We start from the raw sequence: 27,200 nt of genomic DNA on the forward strand, positions 1-27,200 counted from the left end.
TATTGTAAATTTAATACTAAACTGCAAAAATTAAATTATTATATCGTAGACGTTGTGACAATTTAATTAAACGATCATTACGCTGTAATGAAAAGTCGCTGACCCATGTTTCCTATACTTAAAATGCTTACAATTATTTTTTTTTTTATCACACAAATTTATGGCACTTAGTTATGCTTTCTGGTCTTGTCCGGATGTATAACTATGTAGTCATGCATTCTGCATACGTAACTAACAGATTTCAAATTAAAAAGTTTGATTTTGGCGCGCTTCCGAAACTCGTGCAAGTCAGTCTGAGAGTACGAGGTAGCGACTCGTAACTCTATCGCCGATATACGAAGGAAGAATAAACGCAACTCATACATTAAACAATTGCAACATATATATATTTATTTAACGCCGCCATCCTCTTACACCGAAACGTGTATATTCGGAGGACGGACCCCGTGCACCGCTCCGGTGCAACAAATTGGTGGCAACGGTGGGATCTGCCCCCCGAAGAAAAGGGCACCCTGCGACGCCTTTACACCGCCCGGTGCTGTTGGTAAAAGACGGCTGAAACAGAAAAATAAACACGGTGAGGACAACGTCAACAATAAAGACAGCCAAGCAGCTCACGTTGCAGTACTTGCCAAAGCACAAGCGTAAGCAAAAAAAAAGACCAAGCAGAAGACAACATGCATTCTATACTATTAATGTAAGTGAACGAAACTTTTTCTTACAAAAAACCGGAACGACTGACTTCCTGCTTTGGGGCAGACGCTATAGACAATCGCGACCGCGCATAACGCAAAGTACGAGTTTTTGAAATTTAATATGTCGCGAAAGCACGACGCTGCGAGACCTGTGGCGGATCCCTCCGACGTCACACGCCGGATGACGCCACCTCATACTTTACCGGCCGTCCGGAAGAGGAAGCAAATTTTAATCCCGCGGCCTTTCTTTTAATATTACTCACTCCATGAACGGACTTTGTCTCGGGACTTCCCCGGCTAATCTTCCGGGACTCTCCCGATTTACTTTCTTTGAACAATAGCTCTGTGGGCTCGTTGCGTCAGTCGAGCCCTCAGAGTCCCTCCGAGTTTCAGAACGAGCACATCGCTGAGTTGTCATCTTCCACGACACTTTATATTTTATACTTTATACTGTCGATCGCGTTCCAGTTTGTGCATCGAGTGCATACGTGCGAATTACTCTGCGTGCTCAAGCTTGGCCAGGCCCTTGCGAATCACGAACTGCGAACTGCGAATCACGAATTGCGAACCGCAAGTTGCGAACTGCGAGTTCCTTGCGTCTGCTGCCGACAGCATTCTTCCGCCGTTGCGGAATACAGATAAGTGAAACGCGGTCTATACCGACCCGCTTTTATTTCCTCAAATGAGAGAATCGCTTCTTTTTATTATTTGTACTTTACTTTTTATTGTGTTTATTATCGCTTGTTATTTTCTTTATTTGTTTGTTAAATATATTTGATTATTGTTTGTGAATTTGTCAAGTGTCTGCCTTTGTGTCTTAAATTGTGACCCCCTATTCTGCGCGACTTGTAGCGCCGGCTGGACACCGTCAACGTCCACAAACCTACTGCCACATGGCATGCGGACGTTTTTAATGATTCGAGCGACGAATTTGACGACGATCCGACAGGAGCAACGTATGAAAATATTGAGAGACCCGACAGACAAACGCGTCTCTCCGCACAAACAACTATTCGCACAGCTAACGGAAAAAATTTTATGCTGACAATTACTGACGAAGGACACGAGACTGAAAATCCTGGACCTTCGGGTAGTGCAAATCCTCCGCAAGATAATACAGAGGAAGAAGAGCGATCCGAACACGCTCATTCCTCGCTTATCGCGAACCCGAAACCCGAGACCTCGCAAAACGAAACCACTCTTATGCTATTAGAAGCCATGCAAGAGATAAATAAAAGAATGGATCAAATGGAAGCCGGTCGTAGCGTGCCAAGAGACGAATTACAACTTACGCGAATGATAGATCAACTACCACAAGATGACGACGACGAGGACGCTGGACTTACACTCGATCATTTGGAAGAATTTATGTCATTAAAAGAAGCGGTAAAGATAGTCCCGACCTTTTACGGAGACGCAAGAGAGGTCCGCGACTTTACGAGATCATGCGAGTTCGCCTCGCGTAGAATCAAATCGACGCAAGTGAAGTTATTACTAGCCGAAGTTTTATATACAAAATTAAGGGGACGCGCCCTAATGCGATTTGAAACCAAGAAAATAACAAATTTCCGGCAATTTATAAAAGCAATTGAAGAAGCATATTTACAAAAAGAAGGAGCTATGCACCTACAAGTAGATTTCCTTAAATTAAAGCAACAAGCGGGCGAAAACGCCCAAGCATTCGGAGCAAAAGCAGACCGCCTAACGACGGACTTATACGACGCATTGAGTGATGATGCCGCGTATTCGCACGAACAAAAATAAGGCATATGGAACTCTTTACAAAAGCAAGTGCTGATCACCTATCAAAACGGGTTGCACTCTCATCTTCAAACAATTATACGTTCCCGAAATTATGCAACCTTCTCTGAGGCAGTCGCAGGAGCTACAATTGAAAAGAGGCAATGCGGAACCCCCGCGCGGGTTTATACAGAACGCGAAAAATCATACCCTTCAGTTAATTCACGAAATAATATAAATTGCCAGAAATGCGGAAAAAGAGGACACACGGGACGTGAATGTAAAAATAGCCGTCACGTAAACCGATTATCATTACCGTGAGCCGACGCAAACGAAAAGGTAAATGCGACCGCAAAATATTGCACGCATTGCAAAATTAACGGGCACATACGCGAGGACTGCTGGCAGATCCACGGACGACCAACGGTCTCGCGAAACCCGACCCGCGCCACGCGCGAAGCATCAAATAACCGTAGGAAACGTGAAGTTAATACCACGACACGAGCATATACACAAGACGCCGATAGCAGCGATGAAGAAAATTACTCAACAACGTGGGCAACGCAAACGGTAAAGAAGCATCAAGTGTCGCAAATGATGACACAGGAAAAAGCGCGCGGCCTAAAATTAATCACTCTACCAGTAAAAGAAGCAAAACGAGGGAAAATAACTTTCCTACTGGATTCAGGTGCTACCATAACAATAATAAAAGTGGGGAAATTAAAGGGAAATACCCCTTTAAATGAACTCAAACTAACATTAACGGGCGTAACCGGGCATAAAGCAATTACTTTTGGGCGAATTAAAGCCACAATTAACTTAGGCCGAACAGAGATAATACATAAAGCACATATTGTAAAGGACAATTTCCCCGTGGATTATGAGGGAATACTAGGAATGGATTTCCTGGAAAAACAAGGAGCAATATGCGATCTAAAAAAGGGCACTCTTAAGATGAGTAACGCCGTATTCAAGCTAATGCCGTACGAGCAAATCATTCTGCCACCCCGCAGCAAAACAATTTGCCGAGCCATTACTGACACTGATCACGTAGGAATCATTCAAGCAAAAATATGCAAACCTGGGGTTTTTATGGGAAGCTGCCTAGTAGAACCCATAAATAATATTTGTCCGGTAAGTATATTAAATACTTCGGACAACGAAATTGTTTTTAGCACGCCGAACGTTGCTATAAAAAGAATTGAAAACGCTGACGCAGAGGAGATATTCATGTTGCGCGGTACGCGTGACTCGGAGCTCGTACAGTCACGACAAAAACGATTGAGAGATACCTTACGCACCGAACATTTAAATGAAGAAGAAAAGAAGTCACTGTTAGAAATGTGCGACAACTTTTGTGACACATTTTACTTAGACGGAGATACTTTAACATGTACTAACGCAGTAGCACATGAAATCTCCATGGACGAAAAAGCGAAACCAATAAACTGTTGACCATACAGACTGCCCGAACGCCATAAAACAGAAGTTAATAATCAAATACAAAAAATGTTAAAAGAAAAAATAATACGAGAAAGTACCAGTCAATGAAATGCACCCATTCTGATAATACCGAAAAAAGCTGACGCAAATGGAAATCCTAGAGTTTAGATTGTGGTGGACTTTCGGAAATTAAATGAGATCACGATTGGAGACTCATTTCCTATTCCTAACATCACAGACATACTAGATCAACTAGGACAAGCAAAGTACTTTTCCACATTAGAATTAGCATCGGGATATCATCAGATTCCGATGCACGATAAGAACCGGAATAAAACCGCCTTCTCAACGACTCTGGGACATTACGAATTTAATCGTATGCTGTTTGGACTAAAAAATGCACCAGCCACATTTCAACGGCTGATGAATGCAGTCTTATCTGGTTTACAAGGCATCAAGTGTCTGGTATACCTTGATGACATAGTAATCTACGGTCTTACTCTCCACGAGCATAATGAACGGCTAAAAGAAGTTTTCAAGAGGTTAAGACACACAATTTAAAATTACAATCAGAAAAATGCGAGTTCCTACGGAAAGAAGTCCTGTACTTGGGACATATAATAGCAGAAGACGGAATACGGCCCGACCCTTCTAGGATATCCATCGTAAAAAACTACCCGACTCCGAAAAGAATCAAAGATATTCAATCTTTTATCGGGTTGTCCGGATACTATAGAAAATTCATTGCTAATTTCTCGAAAATAGCAAAGCCACTAACGAATCTAACAAGAAAAGGTCAAGAATTTAAGTGGGAAATAGAGCAGCAGCAAGCATTTGAAATGCTCAAAGAAAAATTAACTACCGCTCCGGTATTAAATTACCCAGATTTTGCGAAAAAATTTTTAATCACAACGGATGCCTCCGACCAAGCAATCGGAGCCATACTTTCGCAAGGTGAAATTGGAGAAGACAGGCCGATCTCTTATGCAAGCCGCATATTAAATAAAGCGGAAAAGAATTATACAACGACTGAAAAAGAATTACTGGCCATAATCTGGGCCGTTAAACATTTTAGGCCATACATTTACAGAACCAAATTCACCATTATTACGGATCACAAACCGCTAACCTGGCTTTTTAATGTGAATGATCCAGGGTCACGATTAATCCGATGGCGATTAAAATTAGAAAAATACACGTACGAAATTTTACATAAGGCAGGAAAGAAAAATACGAACGCAGACGCGCTCAGTAGAAACCCGCCGCACGAAAAAATTGTCAGCATAAATACAACCGTTGAAACACGAGAATATACGACGGAAGAAAAATTAAAAGCAAAAATAAATTTCGACACACGAACAAACCCTAAATCGTTTAAAGTCAGAGATTCCGTACTATTACACGACGAATCAGTACGGCGAGGGCGATCAAAGAAACTGGACGCGCAATGGGTAGGACCGTATATAGTAATAGAAAAACACGGCGAAATAAATTATACAATTAAAAAGGGAAGAAAAACCATTCGTGTTCACGCTAATCGGTTAAAACTATTCATTGAACATTAAAAGGAAAAGGAGATGGTGAGTCGGTAAAACAGGCAGAGAGAGAGCAAGCGAAAGAAGAATCATGCCACAGAACAAACAGAAAATTGATACCCAGGAGCATTGGATGAGGGGACTCGACGACGGATCAGCAGCCTGAAAGAACGGAGTTTGAAGCCCAAAGCAGCAAGTAAGAATCAAAAATTACTCACCAGCCTGCAAGATGTCGACGGTGCGAGAGCCGTCCTCGGAGAGCCGCACGCAGAGGTCCCGGTCCTCCACCCGGGTGATGACCTCACGTAGTTCAAAGGGGGACGCCGGCGATGGCCCTGGATCCTGGGCCGCAGGCACCCCCGAACGGTAAGCCACCAAAGAATATGGTGGCGGCGGCGATTCGGGGGGCGGAGATCTGAAAGGAGGATCCAAGGCCGGAGGATCAGTGTCCGGCGTCCTCGGCTCCACCGGCAAAGACACCTGCGAAGACACCTCCGATGGCAGGGGGCTGGATGATTGATCTCTACCGGGAGGAAGGGAGGAAGATGGGAAAACTCCGGAAGTTCCTCCACTACCATCCCCCGGTAACAAGCTCCCTGCAGACCATCGGAGGGAAGCCATTAATAGGCGGAAGATACAGGGGGGGACAGCCCCGCAGGTTCCCCCCCGGCCGATGTTGACGGGCCCGCCAGGTGTTCGGGCACCGTTGTCGCCGTGGAGCTAGGCGACAAGGTGGCCACGGAACACGGCCCGCAGTACCGCGGGCTATAGGTGCTTCGGCACCGCGGGCAAAAATGCAGGCACGCCCGCGCTATGCTGTGCCCCAAACATAGGGGTGCAAAGCGGGGCTCGTCGCATCGATAACACCCCGAAGTAGCTGGTACGTTCTCACTCACTGGAAACAAGAGGAAAATTTAAAAAACACCGACCACCATCAACACATCACATAGTATAAGGAACATAGTATAAGAAATATATATATATATATATATATATATATATATATATATATATATATATATATATTGTGACGTGGCGGCTTCGGCTGCTTCGTCGCAGCTCCCCGCGGCCGTCACAAGCGCAGCGGCGCTGGACGAGCCCAATAGCGTAGAAAGTAAAGAGGGGCGCGGGAATCTTCGGAGGATTTGTATTTGATTTTGAGGCGATAATTAACGATCGCGGTACTGGATTCTGTTGCTATCGTATGTTAACGAGAGTATCGGCCGTCCGCACCGCGAGAGGGGCAAGGAGGGCGGACCATGGGTGGAGGCGCGAGAATCCGGAAGAAAGGGTGACCGAATACGGGCCCGGGATGGGAGGTCACCCATCCCGAGGGCCTTGGAGGAAACCTACCGCCTACGCGTCTCGACGCTGGAATGGGACCTGCGAGGAGAGTGGCACGACCGCGGGCTATCCAAAGCTCGCGCCAACCTATTAGTACCGATAGGGCTATGTGAGGGCGGCGGCTCCCGCGGAAAATCGGCAGCGTGGCGCGCGGAAAAATCCGCGAGACGCGAGAGTGGGGATGCGCCGGGCCTCGTGCCGAAAATTCGCGCGGTCCTCGCTCTCTTCCGTATAGACCGGCGGTATAGACGGACGATCGACAGGGCCTAGCGAGCGATAGCCGAAGTGAGCGAAAACGACTAGAGCGAGAGCGAGAACGAGAGAGAGAGCTAGAGTGCGAGGGAAAGCGAGACGGCCTAAGGACGTCAGGGAGCGTTTATTCGGTGAGATTTTCCACCCGCATTGCGGAATTATTGTATTGTAAAGCCCTTCGCCTCCCGGGGAGACCGACACGGTTCTGGACGATACCCGGCCACGTAAAACGGGCACGCGGGCCCGTTAGTATCTTTTTTTTGGTGGATCTTTGTCGCGAGGCAAAGACGTAGTGTTAGAGAGTGGCAGCCGACGGGCGTCCAAGGGCCGGTGACTGGGCCCCGCGAGACCTGCCAAGACGATTCGCTTGCGTTGATTGCTTTGATCGTATGTGAAGTTGTCGTCCGTCGCGTCCGTACGGAGAGCCCTCGGCAGCGGCCGAGGTCGGAAAAGTGATCACGCGGTCTCGTTTGCGACAGGCGATTTTCCGTGAGAGTTCGTTTGTGTTGCGGGGTCTCGCGAATACACGTCGTGCGTACGGGAGGCGCGTGGCCGGCACCACAACATCCAGGGCCGACGCGAGAAGATTTCACTCTCGTGCGCTTATTCTAATTTTTGTTAATTTTTTTTTATATAATTGTTTGTTCCGTTGAACCTAATAAACGGATCCTCTGTTTATGGTCGTGTTCGCGTACGTCTTATTTTGTGTCGTCGTTCCCGTTTGTCCGAGAGTTCCGCGTGCTATACCCCGCCCCTCTCCGTTCGAATGGGCTAGCCCCCGCGCGTGACGGCGATTCGAATTCGGTAGGAATTGTCGAGGACCGGATAACTAGTCCGAGATAAAAATCGGCACGGCGAGGCCCGTGCCTGGCGCCCAAAATTCGTGTTCGTGCAAGATTCCGCCGTCCCGCGCCGGAATACGGCCGAGGTACCGCGACCCCTCCTCCCTCCCTACCCCTCGTGGCACGTCGGTGCACGGATTTTTCGTCCGTGCACGGTCGTCCCTTTTTGTTCACGACTCTCTCCTCCGGGAGGAGAGAATAATAAAGAAATATCGTGACAATATATAATATCTCTTTTATTATATTATTTTAGTGTAATAAAACATGAATTGGTTCTCTGTAAATAACGAAGATATTTTATTATTTTAATTAAAATACATTAAAAGCTTAATCTAATTAGTAATCCCTACCTGTAAATAACGAAGAAACAACATTCAATGTTATTATTCACAAATTTGACTCTGGATTACTCTTATAAGTTTTCATATCATTTTGATTAGTATAAAGTGCATTATCACGCTGATCGCCACATCAATCATTCACTCAGTCATTCATACAGAGATCTGACTTATCGATCTCATAGCGCGCGTAATTTAATTAACTCTATAAGGATAGATCCTTACATATATAAAAAAAAAAACACAATAAATTAAAAATTTTTTGTTATTACTTTTTAAAACACGGGTACGTTCTAGAAGACTGCGCGAGACAGACTAAAAAGTTTCTGAAATTAGAAGGCAGCAGTAAAGGAAAGAAAAACTTGAGATGTGCAAAAAATAAAAAGTTTAGATAAGTGAAATTTTAATCAAAATATGCACTCACCTCATCAAAAAGACGTTCCCACTGTAGACGTTGGACACCACGACACTGACAGACACTTCCACATAAAAATATAAAATCAAAACTAACACACAGTAAAAAAGGCTACTCATTTTTCAGACTTGCGTTCACGGTAACGCAAGCCAGGAATTCAGGAGAAAACACGGATACACACACATCACCGTATTCTCTCGCCCGGTTTACACACACCCCCGGATTCTATTATGAGAGCCAGGGATTTCTGCAAATAGCAACGTCTACATGGAAGTTCGTAATTATGACAGATGTCTCAACTATCGAAGAGCGATACAAGAAAATACAAAATTACACGGAAAAAGCAGAAAAACTCTGCAATTACTTTCATGAGGCACATGAAGAAAACATAGGTGGCAAGTGCAACGAGCTACTATATACAACGCTCACCGAATACGACAAATTAACAACCGCAATAAACCGGCTGAAAGTTATATATGGGTCCGCAACACAGAAGAGAGGTCTAATTGATTTCGTCGGGAAAGCGGGAAAAGCATTATTTGGCCTGATGGACGTAGACGACGAGAAACAAATCGCGGAACAACTAGAAATACTACACTCGCAACAACAAACTTTGCAACATATCGCAAAAAATCAGATAAAAATTCTGAACACAACGATAGGTCACATCCGAGAAACAGAAAGTAAGATGGACCAACATATTAAAAATCTAGCTAACGCGACAGCAGCAGTGAGCTGGAAACTCGACCAGATAACACGCCGACTGTACGCATTAGATTTCGTGTCCATAGTGAGAACGCTAATCACGGACACATTAAATGATGTACATGACATCACGGATTTCTTGACACATTCAAAATCCGATATGCTGAATCTGCGGTTATTTCCGTCAGAAAAAATACTAGCGGAACTAAAAGAAGCTGCAGGAAAACTAAGAAGGGGAAATCACTTCCCATTTCGCATTAACGAACAAAGTTGGTATAATATCCACGATTACGCTGAAATCAGCGCATACTATAAAAAAAATGCGATAACAACAATTATAAAATTCCCGATAGTGGGATATGAAATTTTTGAAGTAATGAGAGTCACGGCAATTCCCGTGTATAAAATTGAAAACATATTCAATGTCGTAAATAAAGACAACGAAATAATCGCTTTTGACAAAGATAATAACAGTTATTTAAGATTAACCACGACCGAATTAGAAAAATGCAAACGCAGCGACAAACAGTACGTGTGCACTCAAAGCCATCCGATATACCACGCAAATGCAAATGCCCCGTGCGAAATACAAGCGCTCACGAGACCGGATCAACAACCGACGCAGTGCAAAACCCGACACCTCCTATCAAGAGCGACCATATGGATCTCCCTACACGAAGTTTAATTGTGGACATTCTCAACTACTGAAGAACAGGAGATCCAGATATTTTGTTTGAACCACCCGAGGAATATTATTAAAATAAATAAAATCGGTAAACTTACTATTTTCGGCGAATGTCAGGTAATATCAGCTGACATAACGATACGAACCAAAACCGTGCATAAATCACATGTTCTGGCCCATTTACCCGCATATAACCTGACACTCGACCGAAAAAACATTATATTAAGAAATCTTCAATTAAAACAAAACGAATTGCAAGGCGAAACAATTATATCTAACCCGCGAGAGTTGCAACAATTAACTAATAGTCTCGACGAGTTAGACAACGAAATAGATAAAGCAAACGAGATATCTGTACATAAAATACTTGTGTACACTACCAGTGGCGGTACATTCCTTATAACAGTAAGCATCATTGTAATCATAATCATCACAATAATTAGAAAATGTAACAAAAATAAAATTCCTGCCTTTTCGCCGCGAACACTAAAACCAAAGGTAAAATACTCCGCTGCGACGGAGAACGAGGAGGTATAAAATTGTAAATTATAAATTTGTAAAAAAGAAAAAGATTGAGTTAAATAATACTCGCTCTTTTTTCTTTTCCCCTAGGGGGGAGGGATGTTGTAACGCGACAGCGCACGCTGGTCATTGACCACCGCGTGCGCCACATTTCGCGACTTTTGACAATCGAAATTAAATACTCATGTTACTTATATTATAAATATATATTTTTACATTACGTTAAATTATACGTAATGTATAAATATATATTTATAATATAAGTAACATGAGTATTTAATTTTGATTGTCAAAAATCGCGAAATGTCTTAAAGTATACGCTAGAATTAATAGCGTACTCTTGCGATATACTTCTATTCTTGCGCGCCCGTATAAACACGTGCAAGCGAGAGAGCGAAGGTGCGTCTATAATAATTTCTTAGCGTTCACTCATGCTTTCTCTCTCACACGCACGGGTCGCGAGCGGGATAGAGCATGAGAACGCCTCCCACCAAATTTTCCCCCGTCCTCTCGCTCCTTTCGGCGTTCTGCGCCTCACGTACGCGATCCGCGGTGAGGCCTCACGCACACAACCCCACCTCACGCGCGGTAGTCGCCGTCGCCGCAGTGAGACAGGCCATTATTGCCGGTCACTGTACATAAGGGTAGCGGACAAATCCTCTCGCTTTCTCGGGCGATTTTAATAATGATGACAATAAAGAAAATTTTACATTTTTGAATTCGCCTGATTATATCTCGGTTTCTAAACAATTAATAACAAAAATAAAAACACTTTTATTACTAAAGTTATCCCCAAGCTTTTTAATGATTCTAATTAAAATTTAATTTTTTTGCCTGTTAATGAGATCTAATAATTTCGCTCTGTCTAAAATCTAACACTCACGTAATAGAGAGCGGTAGGTCTGTACGCTACACGCACATTTGACGCGAGACACTATCGCGTCTCTTGATTATTTGTTTGGCCTGGTCTATATAAAAAATTATTTTTAAGAAAAATATGGTTGATTTGAACGTTATAAACAATGATAATGTTGTAACACGGTAATTTCGTCGGGGTAAAGCTCGTCGAAATCCGGAATACGAGTTGAAGAACCGAGACGTGATCAAAATTATTAAAGTAATTTATTACAAAGGAAATAATAGAGATCAAAGAAATATTACAAAAGGAAATAATAAAGATCAAAGAGATATTACAAAAGATAATTATAGAGATCTAAAAGAATAATTTCTAAAGAGCTGGTCTATACAGAAAGCCCGCTTTCTTACAAATCTTCGCGCTATACAGTTTGGGCCGACCAGACCGCGCCGGCGTATCTATTTATCTGGCGTAATATACAGACTAGGCCGTCCAGGCCGCAACGGTCGTGACAGGTCCTTACGCGGTCGCGGGACTTTGGCGCGGGGTACAAGTTTGGCCGTCCAGGCCGTCTCGGACGTACAGAGTTCCGCGGTCGCGAGTGTTCGGCGCGTTGCGTACAGGTCTTGCCGTCTAGGCTGTGTCGGACGTACAAGTTCCGCGGTCGCGAGTCTTCGGCGCGGTATGTGTGAAATTGTCCGTGATATTCGGAGCCGAGAGAGACCGGTTGAGGGAAGGCTCGAAAGCGTCCGAGTCTCGGTGGCGATGGTGTCAGAGGCCGGAAGAGCCCAGTCGAAGGAAGGCTCGGGAGCGCCCGAGTCCTGGAAACTGTGGTATCGAGAGCCGGGTGAGCCCGGTCGAGAAAGGCTTGGGAGCGTCCAAGTCTTAGTGGAGCTGTTGCTGGAGTGCTCTCCAACGAGGAACAAGGTAGCCGGCTTGCGCTCGAGCCGGCTTATATACCCGATGGCTCGAGAAAGGGGAAACCCCCTCCCGAGCGGATTGTAGCGACGCGCGGCACGGGCGAATGATCGGTCCGTGTTACCGGCTGCGGCGGTGTGCGCTACACGCCGCGGACGGATGGTCGGCCCGTGTTATTTCAAAAAATGGTCGGGTCCGCTCAATATTCTTTAGCGATCGGTGATGGTCGTGGCGCGGGGTCTGAAGTTATACGGCTTGTTCATGGCCTCAGGCCGCAATGTGCTGATAAACTTTGAGTTATCCGATGAAGACGATGTCATATTGTCCAATGATAGCCCGTCGAGTTTTATTAAGATCGTCATTGGTCATAATCGAGGTCAAGGAATGTCGCTATCTCTCGAAACATGGAAATCGCTTTATGAATTTTGAAGAACATTTTAAATCTTCTCCACAATAAATTTGGAAACCCTCAAGATTTTGTATACCTCGATTTGGTGACAGCACGACTTTACAAGATAAATGGTTTAAATCTGCTGCGGCTTGAATCTGACAATACACAGATGATGATGACTGAGTCAACATATTTTAAGCTGCTTGATCTCGATGATTGTATCACCATATTATTTGACAAGATAACAACTGTTCTCGAACAAATCAATACCAAGTATACGTAATTATCCAACATCGGATCTTCTGCTAAGAATTGTATTGAGGCGACAAATGCAATACGTGTCAACTGTAATTTCGATAAGAGTCGATAAAGGAATTTATCGATTGCGAACTATTAGCTCTTATTTTTGGCGTATAATATTGTTCTTTTAAAAAATAAATTTCAAAATTCTTAATCATTATCACGGTATAACTCTGAATTAAAAGTTTATTATCATGCGTATCATATTTTTTCTTGTTCATACAGGTATATCTCTTCTCCGAAGTATATACATTACATTTTTGCTTCAGCTGATAATTAATTGTGAATTCTTAACTTTTATATTTTAATAAAATATATGGTGTTGAAAAGACATATAGAGTTACGCAATAAAAGTAATACTGTAAAATTATATTTTATTATTTTAATATTCAGTTATTGTTCATAGCGGATGAAGTTATATGGATGTTAATTAACTATGTAATAAATGTTATATATATATATAATAAATGTAAAAAAAGTTAACTATGTAATGTCACGATAATTTTTATTCTCTCCTCCCTGAGGAGGAGAGTCGTGAGCAAAAAGGGACGACCGTGCACGGACGAAAAATCCGTGCACTGACGTGCCACGAGGGGTAGGAGGGAGGAGGGGTCGCGGTACCTCGGCCGTATTCCGGCGCGGGACGGCGGAATCTCGCATGAACACGATTTTTGGGCGCCAGGCACGGGCTCCGCCGTGCCGATTTTTATCTCGGACTAGTTATCCGGTCCTCGACAATTCCTACCGAATTCGAATCGCCGTCACGCGCGGGGGCTAGCCCATTCGAACGGAGAGGGGCGGGGTATAGCGCGCGTAATTCTCGGACAAACGGGAACGACGACACAAAATAAGGCGTACGCGGACACGACCATAAACAGATGATCCGTTTATTGTGTTCAACGGAACAAACAAATATATAAAAAAAATAACAAATATTAAAGTAAGCGTACGAGAGCTAGATCTTCTCGCGTCGGCCCTGGATGTTGTGGTGCCGGCCACGCGCCTCCCGTACACACGGCGTGTTTTCGCGAGACGCAACGACACCCAAGAACTCACGCGTATGATCGCCCGTCGTAAACGAGACCGCGTGATTTCTTTTCCGACCTCGGCCGCTGCCGAGGGCTTTCCGTGCGGACGCGACGGACGACAGCTTCACATGTAATCGAATTAACCAACGCAAACGAACCGTCCCGGTAGGTCTCGCGGGGCCCAGTCACTGGCCCTTGGACGCCCGTCGGCTGCCACTCGCTAACGTTACGTCCTTGTCTCGCGACAAGGATCCACCAAAATAATCTAACGGGCCCGCGTGCCCGTTTTATGTGGCCGGGTATCGTCCAAGTCCGCGTCGGCCTCCCCGGGAGGTGAAGGGCTGTGCAATACAATAATTCCGCAATGCGGGTGGAAAATCTCACCGAATAAACGCTCCCTGACTTCTCGAGACGTCCTCGCTCTCCCTCGCACTCTCGCCCTCTCTCTCGCTCTCGCTCTCGCTCTCGCTCTGGTCGTCCTCGCTCACTCTCGCTATCGCTCGCTGGTTCTTGTCGATCGCCCGTCTATCACGTCGGTCTACACGGAAGAGAGCGAGGACCGCGCGAATTTTCGGCACGAGGCCCGGCGTATCCCCACTCCCGCGTCTCGCGGATTTTTCCGCGCGCCACGCCGCCGATTTCCCGCGAGAGCCGCTGCCCTCACAGGGCCCTATTGGTACTAATAGGTTGGCGCGAGCTTCGGATAAGCCGTTATCGCCACAATTCCCCCGCAGGTAGTTCTCGGCGCCTTTGTTACGGCCGCGGGGAGCTGCAACGAAGCAGCGAGAGCCGCCACGTCACAGTAATAAATGATTCTTTAAACTATATTTTATTACATTTATCCCTTTCAAAATTCTTATTTCTTTTCACGTTTTAATGTTGAGCTAAATGGTTTATTATCATACGTATTATATTATTTCTCTTTCACACAGGTATATGCTATCTTTTTACACGAGTGCATGTTGCAACATTACACTGTTAATACAGTTGATAAAGAATGCTTGTGTCCACTGACGTTATTAAATGTAGTTCAGTTCATTTCACAACTGACCGTTTTCGTGAAGTAAAGTAAAGTACTTACGGTAAAGTGAAGTGATACAAAAGACGAAGACTGTTGTTGTAAATATTATCTACCCACTAAAAATTGTGAGTATTTATACAATCACCAATTACTTTTAAAAATTACTATTTTAAAAATTATTATTATTATAATTATTTCTGTAGCGTATCATAACGGAATATGGCATATAAGAGTTTAATACATCACATAGAGTACGTGCTAGGATCCCGCGACATGGAATTGAAGTACGTATAATATTTTAGTTTTATTATATATATAATTTTTAAATATTTTTGTTATGTAATAATAATTTTTATTTTTTACAGAATGCTATCGTTTTTGTAATTCCCCACGATGGCCAAGCTACATATATTCATCGAGCGCAAGATAATATGAATCTTTTGTTGGCAGCGGCTTTTGACGACATCGCTGCAATTATAGAACAGGATGATAATATATAATTTGTGTGTTTTAAAATATTTTTAACTTTTCTATTAAAAAAATTTTTTAGTTTTTTTTGTAATTTTTATGTATAAAGTATGTTATGAGTGTGGTGATTTTAATTTTTTAACATTTTTAGTGTAATGCTGTATTTCAATTTTATAACTTTAATATGTTATATGTTAAGTAAAATGGGTGTATGTTGAGATGTGTATAAGTCAATTTTTATTATAAGTGGTTTTTTATTTTATTTAATTTTTGGTTTTGTAATTTAAAAAATTATATGATATCTAGTAAGTGTAATTTTAATTTTTAACATTTTTTGCGTTTTTAAATAAGCTTTCACAATTTTGTAATTATAAAATATGTTATGCGTGTAAATAATTTTTTTAACTTTTGCATTTTAAATGTCTTTTATGTTTTTTAAAATAAAACTTTCCATTTTTACAAAATTATTATACTTTACTTTCAAAATTATAAAAACTGTCTTTGTTTTTACATGCAAATTAATTATTGTCACTTAAATTAAAAAAACAGCTAAAAATTAATTTTTTATTATTATTCTTTACTTATAATTTTATATAAAATTAGTATTACGGGCGAATTAATTCTTGATTTGGTTTAAATTTGATTCAGTGTTCAATAAAAACGAGTTGTCAGAAAACAGAGGCATTGTTGAATAAGCGCATATACTATGTGAATTCTAATATGTGAAGACAATGAGCGGGGTGTGAGGACAAAAAAAGAACTTACAATTTCTTTTTCTTGCAATCTACTCTCACGATTCAGACCCACCACATAATGCGCTTTAATATGCCATGTGGGTTGCGATTAGTGTGATATGCGAATTATTAACGTGTGGGTATGATAGTGTATAACCAAAAGCAATGTGAGTATTGAGTCCATACTCTTTTTTTTTTCTTGCAGTTTGGTTTTCATGATTCAAACCCCGCGTGAATGGTCAATGTCTCCTTTTCCCAAGCATAGGCAGTGTATGAATCACTGTTTCCTATTTTATCGCAGTGTCTGATGCTTTTCAGCACTCCTCTCGTTAGAGGTTCTTCCCCGTTTCCACACCCTGCTCATGGTTTCATTGCTTAGAACTTATATAAAATCTATAGTGAGTGGTTAGTGCAGAGAGGGTGTCGGTGCAAAGAGCCCGCTGACATGTGAGTTTAATTCATGGAGGTAATGAACGAAGTGTGGGACAGGGAAAGAACTTGAAGTGCGAGAACTGTGTGAAAAAGAACTCAGTGGCGTGGAGACGTATAAAGAGAAAAAAAAGGTGTTAGTCAGTCATATTCGCAATTCCTTGCATCTACATCGATGAGATTCCCTCTCCGCGCGCTCCTTTCGCCACAGGTTCTTCTCTCGTCTCTGCTCATTGCCCCATGGATTAGAAGTAGTGTTTATTTTCTACTTCCGGACCAACGGCGGATACAATGTAGTTTTAATAAATAAAATAGATTTAGCATAGTCCTTAGTTTTCTTTATTTTTTTTGTATTACAAAGTATTTTAAGTGTACACTTTGTGGTGCAAACACCAAAGATGTTAAACTCAGAATATGCATAATGCATACTGTCAGAAAGCGGCTCGCGAGCGAGTTTTAATACACCCGGCTGTTGATACGTGAAATGGTCGACATTTAAGAACTGTCGTAACGTCTCGATCGGATGTGGCTCTGTGGACTGATCGTCGAGTTTCTGTAAAATCGTCTATTTGTTTGGTACGTGCAGAAACTCGGCGGTTTAATCTGATCTTCCGTCTTCAAGAATTCGGGTTATAACACGTTTCACGACTCTACTTACGCGATCGTTCCGAAAGACAAACTCCGTGCACCCGATTGCAGTGCAATAAAATGCATATTTTTCTTATATTTTTCAATTTATTCATTGAATCAAAGTTTATAGAATTTAATTTATCAATAATAACGAATTTTTTTAGGTGTCTTATCTGCTGATGGTTATTGTAAACCCTATGATATGGAAGGTAACGGATATATGCGTAGCGATACTGTCGCAGTAATATATTTACAAAAAGCTAAAAACGCAAGAAGAGTATATGCGACTTTTATACATGGTAAAACAAATTGTGATGGTTTTAAAAAAGAAGGTATTACTTTTCCATCGTGTAAAAAACAAAAATTATTGTTAGAAGAATTTTATGCGCATTGTAAAATTTCACCTAATAAGTTATCATATATGGAAGCTCATACAACTGGTACTCTTGCTGGTGACCCCGTAGAAGTCATGGCCATTGATCAGGCTTTATGCACTAAGAGAGACTCTCCTTTAATGATAGGATCAGTAAAGTCGAATCTGGGACATTCTGAACCCGCCAGTGGTCTTTGCCAAATCGCAAAGGTATATACGTAATAAAATTAATTAATATTAACAATATTTCAATTGTGATTGTACCAAATAACTTTTTTTCTTATATTATTAAAATTATAACGCGTACATAAGTAGATAATATACAATTTTTTTACAGGTATTATTAGCAATGGAAACTGGTATAATCGCGCCTACTATACATTATAAACATCCGCGAAAAATGTTGACTGCTATTATCGAAGGAAGAATAAAGATTGTTACTGAACCAACACTGTGGGAAGGTGGTTATATTTGTATTAATTCCTTTGGATTTGGAGGTGCTAACAGCCACATATTGTTACAATCAAATCTTAAAAAAAAAATCAACAGTGGAGTTCCGAATGATGATTTACCTAGGCTTGTAATTGTATCTGGACGTACAGAAGAAGGAGTAAAAGTTATTTTAGATGACGTAAGCAAATATTGTATTGACTTTTTTAATTGTAAGAATAACTTTTTTTATACTATTTTTTTCATTACCATAAGTGTAGTAAAATGTCTATATAAAATAGACATTACAAAGGTCCTGGGATGAATCGCAAACTTGCATCGCGTCGATATGACTGGGTGCAAAATTAAAAGTGTAGATTCGAGAGTAGGCTAAGAATATATTTTGTCGGTAAAATCGATATTTGTAATTTAGTTACCATTGCAATTAGTATCATGCACTGTCTGCTCCGCTGGATCTTCTAGGATCCCGAGTTTAGCAAGCTCGTCAACCACTTTGTTGTCAGTATTCTCTGGTAGCCAGAGGTTTATACTAGGGTAACTTAGTTGGTTTATCCCAGTTGGACTAGCACCCTCATGCAGTTTCAGACCGTCATAGACCATGTGTTGTTCTTCGTGAGGGCGATGATTTCTACTCTTCTGTCCGAACAGATGTAGATTTTTCTTATTTCTGATCTTTTCAGTAATCTAAAGTCTTGTGCATTTGGAGGATCGCTGTCACCTCGACTTGAAAAACCGTGACATGCTCTCTTAAGGGAAGACTTGATTTATATTTTTACATAGTCCATAAAAACCCGCCACATTGCGATCTTCTTTTTCTGAACCGTCCGTGAACCAGATATCTGGTTTAATTTTATTCAGAAGTTTAGTAATTTTTCAAACTTTCTTGATGGTATAAGCTTCTGCGGTTTTCACCTCTGTTGTAACCCGCCAACGCACGCTGGTCATTGCCAAACCGTTGGAATCTGCTGAGCCTAAGAAGCAGTCTTGTCAGCCTTTCGTCATCGCGCGCTATCAGCAGAAAGCAGTTGGGTACGCGGCTACTTCCTTCTGCTATTTCGCTGACAAGACCGGAATTAATAATATAAAATGCACGAGCTCCGAAGCTCGTGCAAGTCAGTCCAAGAGTACGAGGTAGCGACTCGTAACTCTATCGCCGAAACACACAGGAAGAATAAAACGCAAACTCACATATTAAACAATTGAGAGTTATTATTTATTATTCGCCGTCAACCTCTTACACCGATAAGTGTAAAACCCCGGAGGACGGACCCCGTGCACCGTTCCGGTGCAACACCTCCTAGTATTTCTTGGAAATTCTGTTTTGTGTATACAAAAAGAGAGGGTTATGTTCCTCCACTCCCCTTGACAATACAATTTGTGCGTCGTTAATCCAGCGTGTGGATGACTAATTAAATCTGAGAGTAAACATAACATGCCACTTTCTGTGCCGCTGATGTCGTTTTATGAGTTTCTACTGTTACCTGAGAAGGTAACTTCCTTATAATTTTTTCAGTAGGTGCCTTATCTCTTTTTTCTTCACTTTGGGACACCAGATCACTGCCGCATAGAAAAGCCTTAGTAAAAATATGACTCTGTATATCTACATTGTCACACACGGTTTTAAGCTCCAGATCTTTCTGAGAGCTCTTCTGCAGGCTCATAAAACAGTGTAGAATTTATTGTTTCTTTCGTCTAAATAAAGTTTTCAATTTGGTTTTACATCTAGATAAACTCCCATATATTTCACTGAAGTAACAAATTTTAATTTATTCCCTCATAGTTTTAGTGATCCAATAAATTCAAGTTTATAAAGAATGATTCATAATAGATAAAAGTACGACTTACTTTACGAGACGAATTATCAATTGCAACTTGAGTTGACGCTCCGCTTAATAGGTAGCGGCGCCGTAGAAGACAACCGCGTGTACCTGCAAGTTTAAAAATATGAATTAATTAATATTAGTATTTTTTGTGGACTTATGTGGACTTCCACACCACCTTAAAAGTGCCACTTTTGGCGCGATAAGGTTTTTTTTAGTGGACTTTTGCCTGTATCCATATTGTACCACGTATTTAAACTTACTTTGTCAGTATCAAAGCTTATATAAAAAATGATATAGAAATGAGTTAAAAATTGAGTTAAACTAGCCGCGGATATGGCAACATGCTCGTGATCGTTTCTCTTAGCATCGAGAGGGCGGGTGATAGTTTTTCGTTAGAACAAGACACACGGAGATGGAGTGATCCGTACGTGGCCGCAAAATGAGATCCGCATTGTGAGTTTCACTTATGAGTTTTACGATAGTTTATGAGTTCTGACACTTGATTGTTCTGTCCGCGTTCATAATGAGATAATACTACCACGTATAATTATATTAATTAATACGGATCACTAGGTTGCGAAGGCTGGCGAGTAAATAAGCACGAGGTTCAACATGCCTTGAGCTGCCTGATGATTTCTTCTAGACGATTCCATCAATGAGTCTTCCTGCGTTGCACACTGTTGTAACCCGACAGCGCACGCTGGTCATTGACCACCACGCGCGACACATTTTTACACACAACTCAGCAGATTACCAAACTGTTGGAATCTGCTGAGCTCAAGAATCCATCTTGTCAGCCTTTCGACATCACGCGCTATCAGCAGAAGGCAGTAGGGCACGCGGCCACTTCCTTTTGCTATTTCGCTGACAAGACCAAAAAATAATAATATATAATGCACGAGCTCCGAAGCTCGTGCAAGTCAGTTCGAGAGTTCGAGGTAGCGACTCGAAACTCTATCATCGAAACACACAGGAAGAATAAACGCCAATACATATATAAATAACGATCAACAAAGATATTTATTTCTACACGCCGTCATCCCCTTACACCTGAACGTGTAATATTCGGAGGACGGATCCCGTGCACCGCTCCGGTGCGGTGCAACAACACGGTGATGATGATCTTGCCGAGACAATAAAAATGAGTCAAACCGATGAGATAAAATCATGAGAAAAAGCACACTGCACTCTTGTTGCACACGAGGTGAACTTTATACCGTAACTGAATAAGAGACACTTGAGCCAGCAACGTCTTTAAGAATCGAAGACGATAATCGAACGCCGGATCAATATTGATCCAGGACGATCGGCCACGAGATGCTGCTCCGCGGTGGTAGCATAATTAACTATTATGCAATCTTATAATAAAGCTAAATAGATAAATTAAAGTCATATTGCGTAAAAGTACATGCGAATAAAAACTTTTATTAACATATAATTGTGTGCAATATGTCCACAATCTTTCTATTACTTAAGCAAATGCTCAAAGTGCCCCTCTCCATTCTCTCACAAAATACCGCTCTTCTCAATATTGCGCTACGCACCCAGTGTAAGATGTGCGAACTTATTACACGGCAAGCTCGAACAATCCCGTCTTTTATATCTTCTACGCTTCTCGGTCGCGTAGCATAAATTTCTTGTTTAACGTGATCCCACAGAAAGAAATCCAGCGGTGTATGGTCTGGAAAACGCAACGGCGATTCGTGAGGATTGTAAAGACCGATCCAACAATTACCGAATTTTCTATTTAACAAGTTTCTTGTTTTATTAGCAGTGTGCGCAGGATGACTATCCTGTTAGAACCACATATTAATACGTGATTCTAAAGGCACATTTTCCATTAAATTAAGAAGATTCCGTCTAAGAAATTTCCGGTATTGCTTGCCACCGATGAAATATAATCTAATGATGTGGTCTCTAAGATTATCCGCCCAAACGTTCACCGACCACTTAACTTGCAAATGCGCTTACTGTATCCAGTGCGGATTCTCGGTGGCCGAATAATGTAAATTGTGGGAATTGACCGTGCCATTATTATGGAAAATACATTCGTTCAAAAATAAAATGTATTTTGCAAAATAAATAAAACTTTAAATTTGTCGAGTAATAAAAATATAAAAAATTAATATAACGTTTACAACAATTCCCGCAAAAACTCTTTCATTTTGCACGGGTAGCAACTTTTTGGAGACAGGGGTAATCAAAAAATTTTTTTCTTATTGCTTATAAAAAAAAGGCTACGGTGTAGCGTAGAATTGTTTTGATATAACATAGATTTTTAATAAATGTTTTAATTTTAAATTAAAAGTAAAAACGACATTTTTTTTCCAAATTGAGCTTATTTTTACAATTTTCAACAAATCATAAAACGTGCGATCTTTGCTACCATTGACCATTCCCTGCACTTATAATTTTCTCTGGGCTACTACTTTACGCAGCCGATCGTTTTCCGTTTTGGTTGAAATCCCGAAAATTGAGTTTCAATGAAGTATTTTAATGTGTTTTGCACATTTTCTGTGTAGCCACCGTTTGTGAGCTTGAGACATCCCAGTTTCAACTTATGGTCTGCGCTGAGAATTCTGTTTAGTGTCAAGGCTTCTATAGTTCTTTCAATACTTCCCTAGAAATCTCACCAGCTTTCACGCTTGGCAGCCGTCATGGCTTTGTTGTAACCATTTTAGATTTATCTGAATGTTTCTCAGTGACCAGCTTGTCCGGTACTTCTTGCCTTGTTGAAAAAAAGTTTCGTCATCAACTTAAGCTTGCTTTTGTTTCACCATGAAACCTTGGTCGGACGGTTTATTAAATTCTCCAGGTAAATAATTTGTAGGTCTCGAGTATTACGCAGCCGAAACTCTTCTCTGCTTCTTCTAAATTTTATTTGGTGTGATATCCAATTAAGATTCTGACTACTTAAGCAGCTAGATCCGTTTTGTAGCCCTCTGTTATATCCCGAGCCCTTGACAACAGAAGCTCGGGAATAACGCCGGAATGTCGCACGTGCGCGACCGTTTAGCTTGATCGGCAGAATACCGCCGATCAAAGTAACCCGGCATTTCCGGCCGGAACGCGACGTTCGAGGACAGTTGCGGTTGCCACCCGCGATTCTGCTAATTGCTTTGAATTTTGACATAGCAACAGCTGGAGATATATAGGGGCAGCCGCGGCCCGGACGGGCAGTCGCAACTAAAAAATTGAATTAGAAGATACGCGTTGCATCGAAGACTGTAAATCGACAAAGGAAAATAAAGAGCTACAGAAACTTAAACGGAACATATCTTTATTTTAACTAAGCTCCGTTACGCTATCCGGAGAACGGACCCCACGGCACCTTCACGATGCAACACCTCTCATCTGGTGTTTCTTAAGCTTTGTTCCCATAATTGAATTGCCGCGGCTTGCAGAGTGAACCGTATGCTCCAATAGTTTGATTCTGAAAGCTTATATAACATATTTTAGTATTTCACCAAGTTTGGCATCCCTTATGTGAATAGTGTAATATCAATTACTTCTTGCCTTCTTGAGTTCATGAAAGTAAATTCGGTTTTTTATTTAAGTTTAGTCAACTTCGCACTGTTGATCAATTTGTGTAACTTCTTTTCTTTCGGATTGTTATTCGTGCTTCCTCAACTAATATGACTAGGGTTTGTGACGGGATATACAACGAGAGTTAACGTCACAATCTATAAGAAGTTCTAGCTTTTTCTTTCTGGCAATTTCAACCACCTTGCTAACAATTTTCTGCAGTGGGTTCTGGGAACTGCAGAACATGTAAACTGATCATATGATCATTTCTTTGGCTCCTTTATTGGTGTTAGAGAGCCTGAATCGTATGGTAGTCTAATCTCCGTCGCTAATCTGTATTAATAAAACAGCATTAAGTTCTTTAATTAAAATACGGGTTTTGAATTTAAAGTTTGAGCAAGCGCAGTATAGTTTACCGCTTTTTCTCAAATCTAGCATTGTTTAGGAGCCGAGGCTCCTGTATCAATGTTATATCTGTCTGTATCGAAGCCATGCTCCTAGCTAGAATTGCCGAGGCCCATTTGATGTGATGCAAACTTATTTGAATTATTAAGAGCCATTAATTTACTGGCTCGGCTTTTCTAAACTTATTTCCCCTCTCTTTGAAATCTTCCTTGCAGTCCTTGTAAAGCAGCTTTACAATCGCTCGTACCGTCCCGCAAAAAGGTCTGAAATTACTGGTGTTTAAGACTTCTATGGATGAGTTGCTTACCAGGCGAGCAAAGTGAGAGGTTGTAACGTCTTCTTTTTCGTTCGTTTAAATGACGATTTACCCCCAAAGTCCGCATTTTGTCTATGTAAAAGCCTCAAAGCTTTTTGGGCAGGCAGATTTGGTTGCTTTACGTGTACTATTATCCGGTAGTGCTTAGGTAACTCACTCTCCAGATCCGTACAATAGGCTCTTAGTTTTTTGTCAGGATAACTTTCCAATATGAGGGTTAACTTGACAATACTCTTGGTCAAGCATACGACCCTTGATCTAGGACTTTGGATCTCTTGCCCTAACGTTCAGAGAGACTACAAGTGGTGTGGTCCAACCTGATTCGTTTAGCCGATCTTGGCAGTACCTTTTTTTCTCATTCTAGTACTGCTGCAGCTGGACAGCTGAAGGCGTTTGCTGTTTTCCCTGTTTCTGTTGCTGCCTCTTGTAGCGGTGCTTTGGGGAACCACTATTTGACCCGGGTTTTGGGTTGTTCCTTTGTAGGTCCTTTTTTATCACTCAGATGGAAAAAAGTAAATTTACGATTTTTGTGTTTTTAGCTCATTATTTTGACAAAATTTATATCTATCAATAAATTTTTTAACGTTAATTGTTACGTTAGATCAATTATAATTTTGTCTTATTTTTTGAAGTGTTTTTTTTTTGTTGAGTAGTAACCATCTAATATTCCAGAAAAAATATCATAAATAATTTTATTTTTATTTTTTATGTTTGATAAATATTTGGAAACATACACCTATAATTTTTCGGCCAAATAATATTTTATTAATAATGGCAAGATGTATTGTAATATTTTTCTAATCGTGAATAATATTTACATAGTAGTCGTTTTTGAATATAAGATTATGCAAGTAGATTCTAAATTGTCGGTAAGTAGAACAAAGAGGAATATAAATTTTGTTTTCTTGAGTAATTTTGGATGGTATTTTTATAAATAAAACTGTTTCATTAGTATGCTTACCAATCTGATTTTTAACTATTATCTGTTTGTTGATTCTGATTTTGAAAGATGACAGATTAATTTATGATGAATGGGAAAAGTATGAATCAATTGTGTTAACTGAAATTCGTGAGAGTGCGTTTACGTTAGAGTTTGTTTTTTTAAATTTATAAATTATTTCACATTCTAATTTCTTTAATTTTAATATTTATTTCATTAATCTAGAGTTAGGATCTTTTACATTTATTAACCAGATAAAATTTTTATAATTTGTTATTATTTTTAACTGTTTTTCGTACAAGTATTGTTAAATGTGTTTTGTTACTCATACAATAACTAATAATTTCTTTTCGGTAATACTGTATCTTGTCTCGGCTTTATTAAAAGCTATGGAGACTAAAGTTAAGGCTTTTTTTACCTAGAAAAATTACTGTATACTTTGACATTTCCTTGTAATGTATAAAAATATTTTTATTACTACTGTTAATGGTAAATATTATTTTTTTTACTTTCATTATTAATGCAGACACATAACCCAATAATTAAATTAATTTAATGTAATAATTCAATATTAAGTTAATAATTTGTCAGAGTAATGTAGTAATCAATGTATAAAATATACGAGTAATTAATGAATAAAAATTCAACGTTAAAAATGAAACTTGTATAATTAATTGACAGAAAACCTTTTTCACAAACTTTATCTAGATGAAACTATAATGTAGGATTTTGTACACATTAAAATAAGAGATTTAGTAACAAAAGCATAGTTCAGTTTATTTAAGCAAATGCATCAGCGTGCTACAATCTCATTTATAATTCTTTCGCGGAATCACGCACTCGACGTATTTAATTTGCAACTTTTTTTCTGACGGTTATTTGACACGACTTTTTTATATTTTTTAATTTTATTTTTATTTTTTTTGTTTAATCAAATTTTATTTATACAAAAAAATATTATTAATTTTTTTTATAATTATATTTTTTTTTTATTTTTTTTTTTGTTTATACAAAACATAAAACACATTAACAATATTCAAAGTAATTATAAGTATTAATATAAATGTGTTAGTGTTAATATTAATAAAAGTAGTAACAATTAGTTATAATTTTGTTAGTATTAATTTTAGTATTAAACAGTTAGTAATAGGTGTTGTTATAGAACGTGCAAGTCGTAGTATTAACAGATACAGTAATAACGATCACCGGTAAAAATAACGTTGCCTAATATTACCTTGCGGTATCGCAAAAAATAACAATGTTCGTATTTTGCAATGAAGTTAATTGTTAATATCTTTTAAACCGGTTAATTACAAACAAAAGTAAGGGCACAACAAACAACTACAAACGATTCTCTAGCGATCTGCGTAAGCGGATTTTAAATATCTTAAAAATTGACAAAAGTGGCATTTTGCAATAATGTTAATTATTAATAACTTTTAAACTGGTCAACTACAAACAAAAGCAAAGCTACTACACACAACTACAAACGATTCTCTAGCGATCTGTGCAAGTCGATTTGTATTATCTCTATCGAGTGCGACTCGTTTTTTAAACATTTTATAATTTATAATTAACAGGACTACAAACAAAATAAACGTTACTGCATACAACTACAAACAAAATGCTAATAATTCCGTAAAAGAAAAATTAATTATGTAAAAGTGGGGTGCTGAGTTCACATTGGTCCCATGCCCTTCTACCCATCCATGATCTTAGCTTTTTCCATTGCATCTCCTTCCTTATCATGTATCCTGGCGTACTTTTTTCTATTCCTATTAATCATTTTAAATATCTTTCCTGTATTTTTTCTATCTTTTCGTTTTTTCTCCACCCCCATACTTTCACCCCATAACTCATCATCGTTTATATCAACGCATCAAAAAGCCATAACTTCTTCCCCCAATCTTTCCCAAATTTTTTTTACCTATTTTTCGTAACCCTCTTATCACTGCCGCCGCTTTTTTTATTCGCTCTCTCACTTGTTTCACCTGTATTTCGTTCCTTTTCATCATGTACCACAAGTACCTATATACTTCTATTACATCCATCTTTTTATTTTTCTATCACCATTGCA

The 27,200-nt window shown here is 40.2% G+C and overlaps 1 protein-coding gene across 3 annotated transcripts in view; it reads left to right on the forward strand.

Annotated features, from left to right (window-relative positions):
- Nucleotides 1–27,200, forward strand: part of LOC139111866 (fatty acid synthase-like) — a 297,920-nt gene that overhangs the window by 75,634 nt on the left and 195,086 nt on the right. For 2 of the 3 annotated variants that reach the window (XM_070672436.1, XM_070672435.1), the window contains exons 4-5: nt 17,456–17,874; nt 18,002–18,295. The exons of the other annotated variant lie outside the window; for it this stretch is intronic. In XM_070672436.1, coding sequence (XP_070528537.1) covers nt 17,456–17,874; nt 18,002–18,295 — 713 coding nt within the window. The remainder of the gene's footprint in view (nt 1–17,455; nt 17,875–18,001; nt 18,296–27,200) is intronic. 3 annotated transcript variants of the gene reach the window in all.

The sequence above is a fragment of the Cardiocondyla obscurior genome, linkage group LG25, assembly GCF_019399895.1.
Source record: "Cardiocondyla obscurior isolate alpha-2009 linkage group LG25, Cobs3.1, whole genome shotgun sequence".
Taxonomy (NCBI): Eukaryota; Metazoa; Arthropoda; class Insecta; order Hymenoptera; family Formicidae; genus Cardiocondyla; species Cardiocondyla obscurior.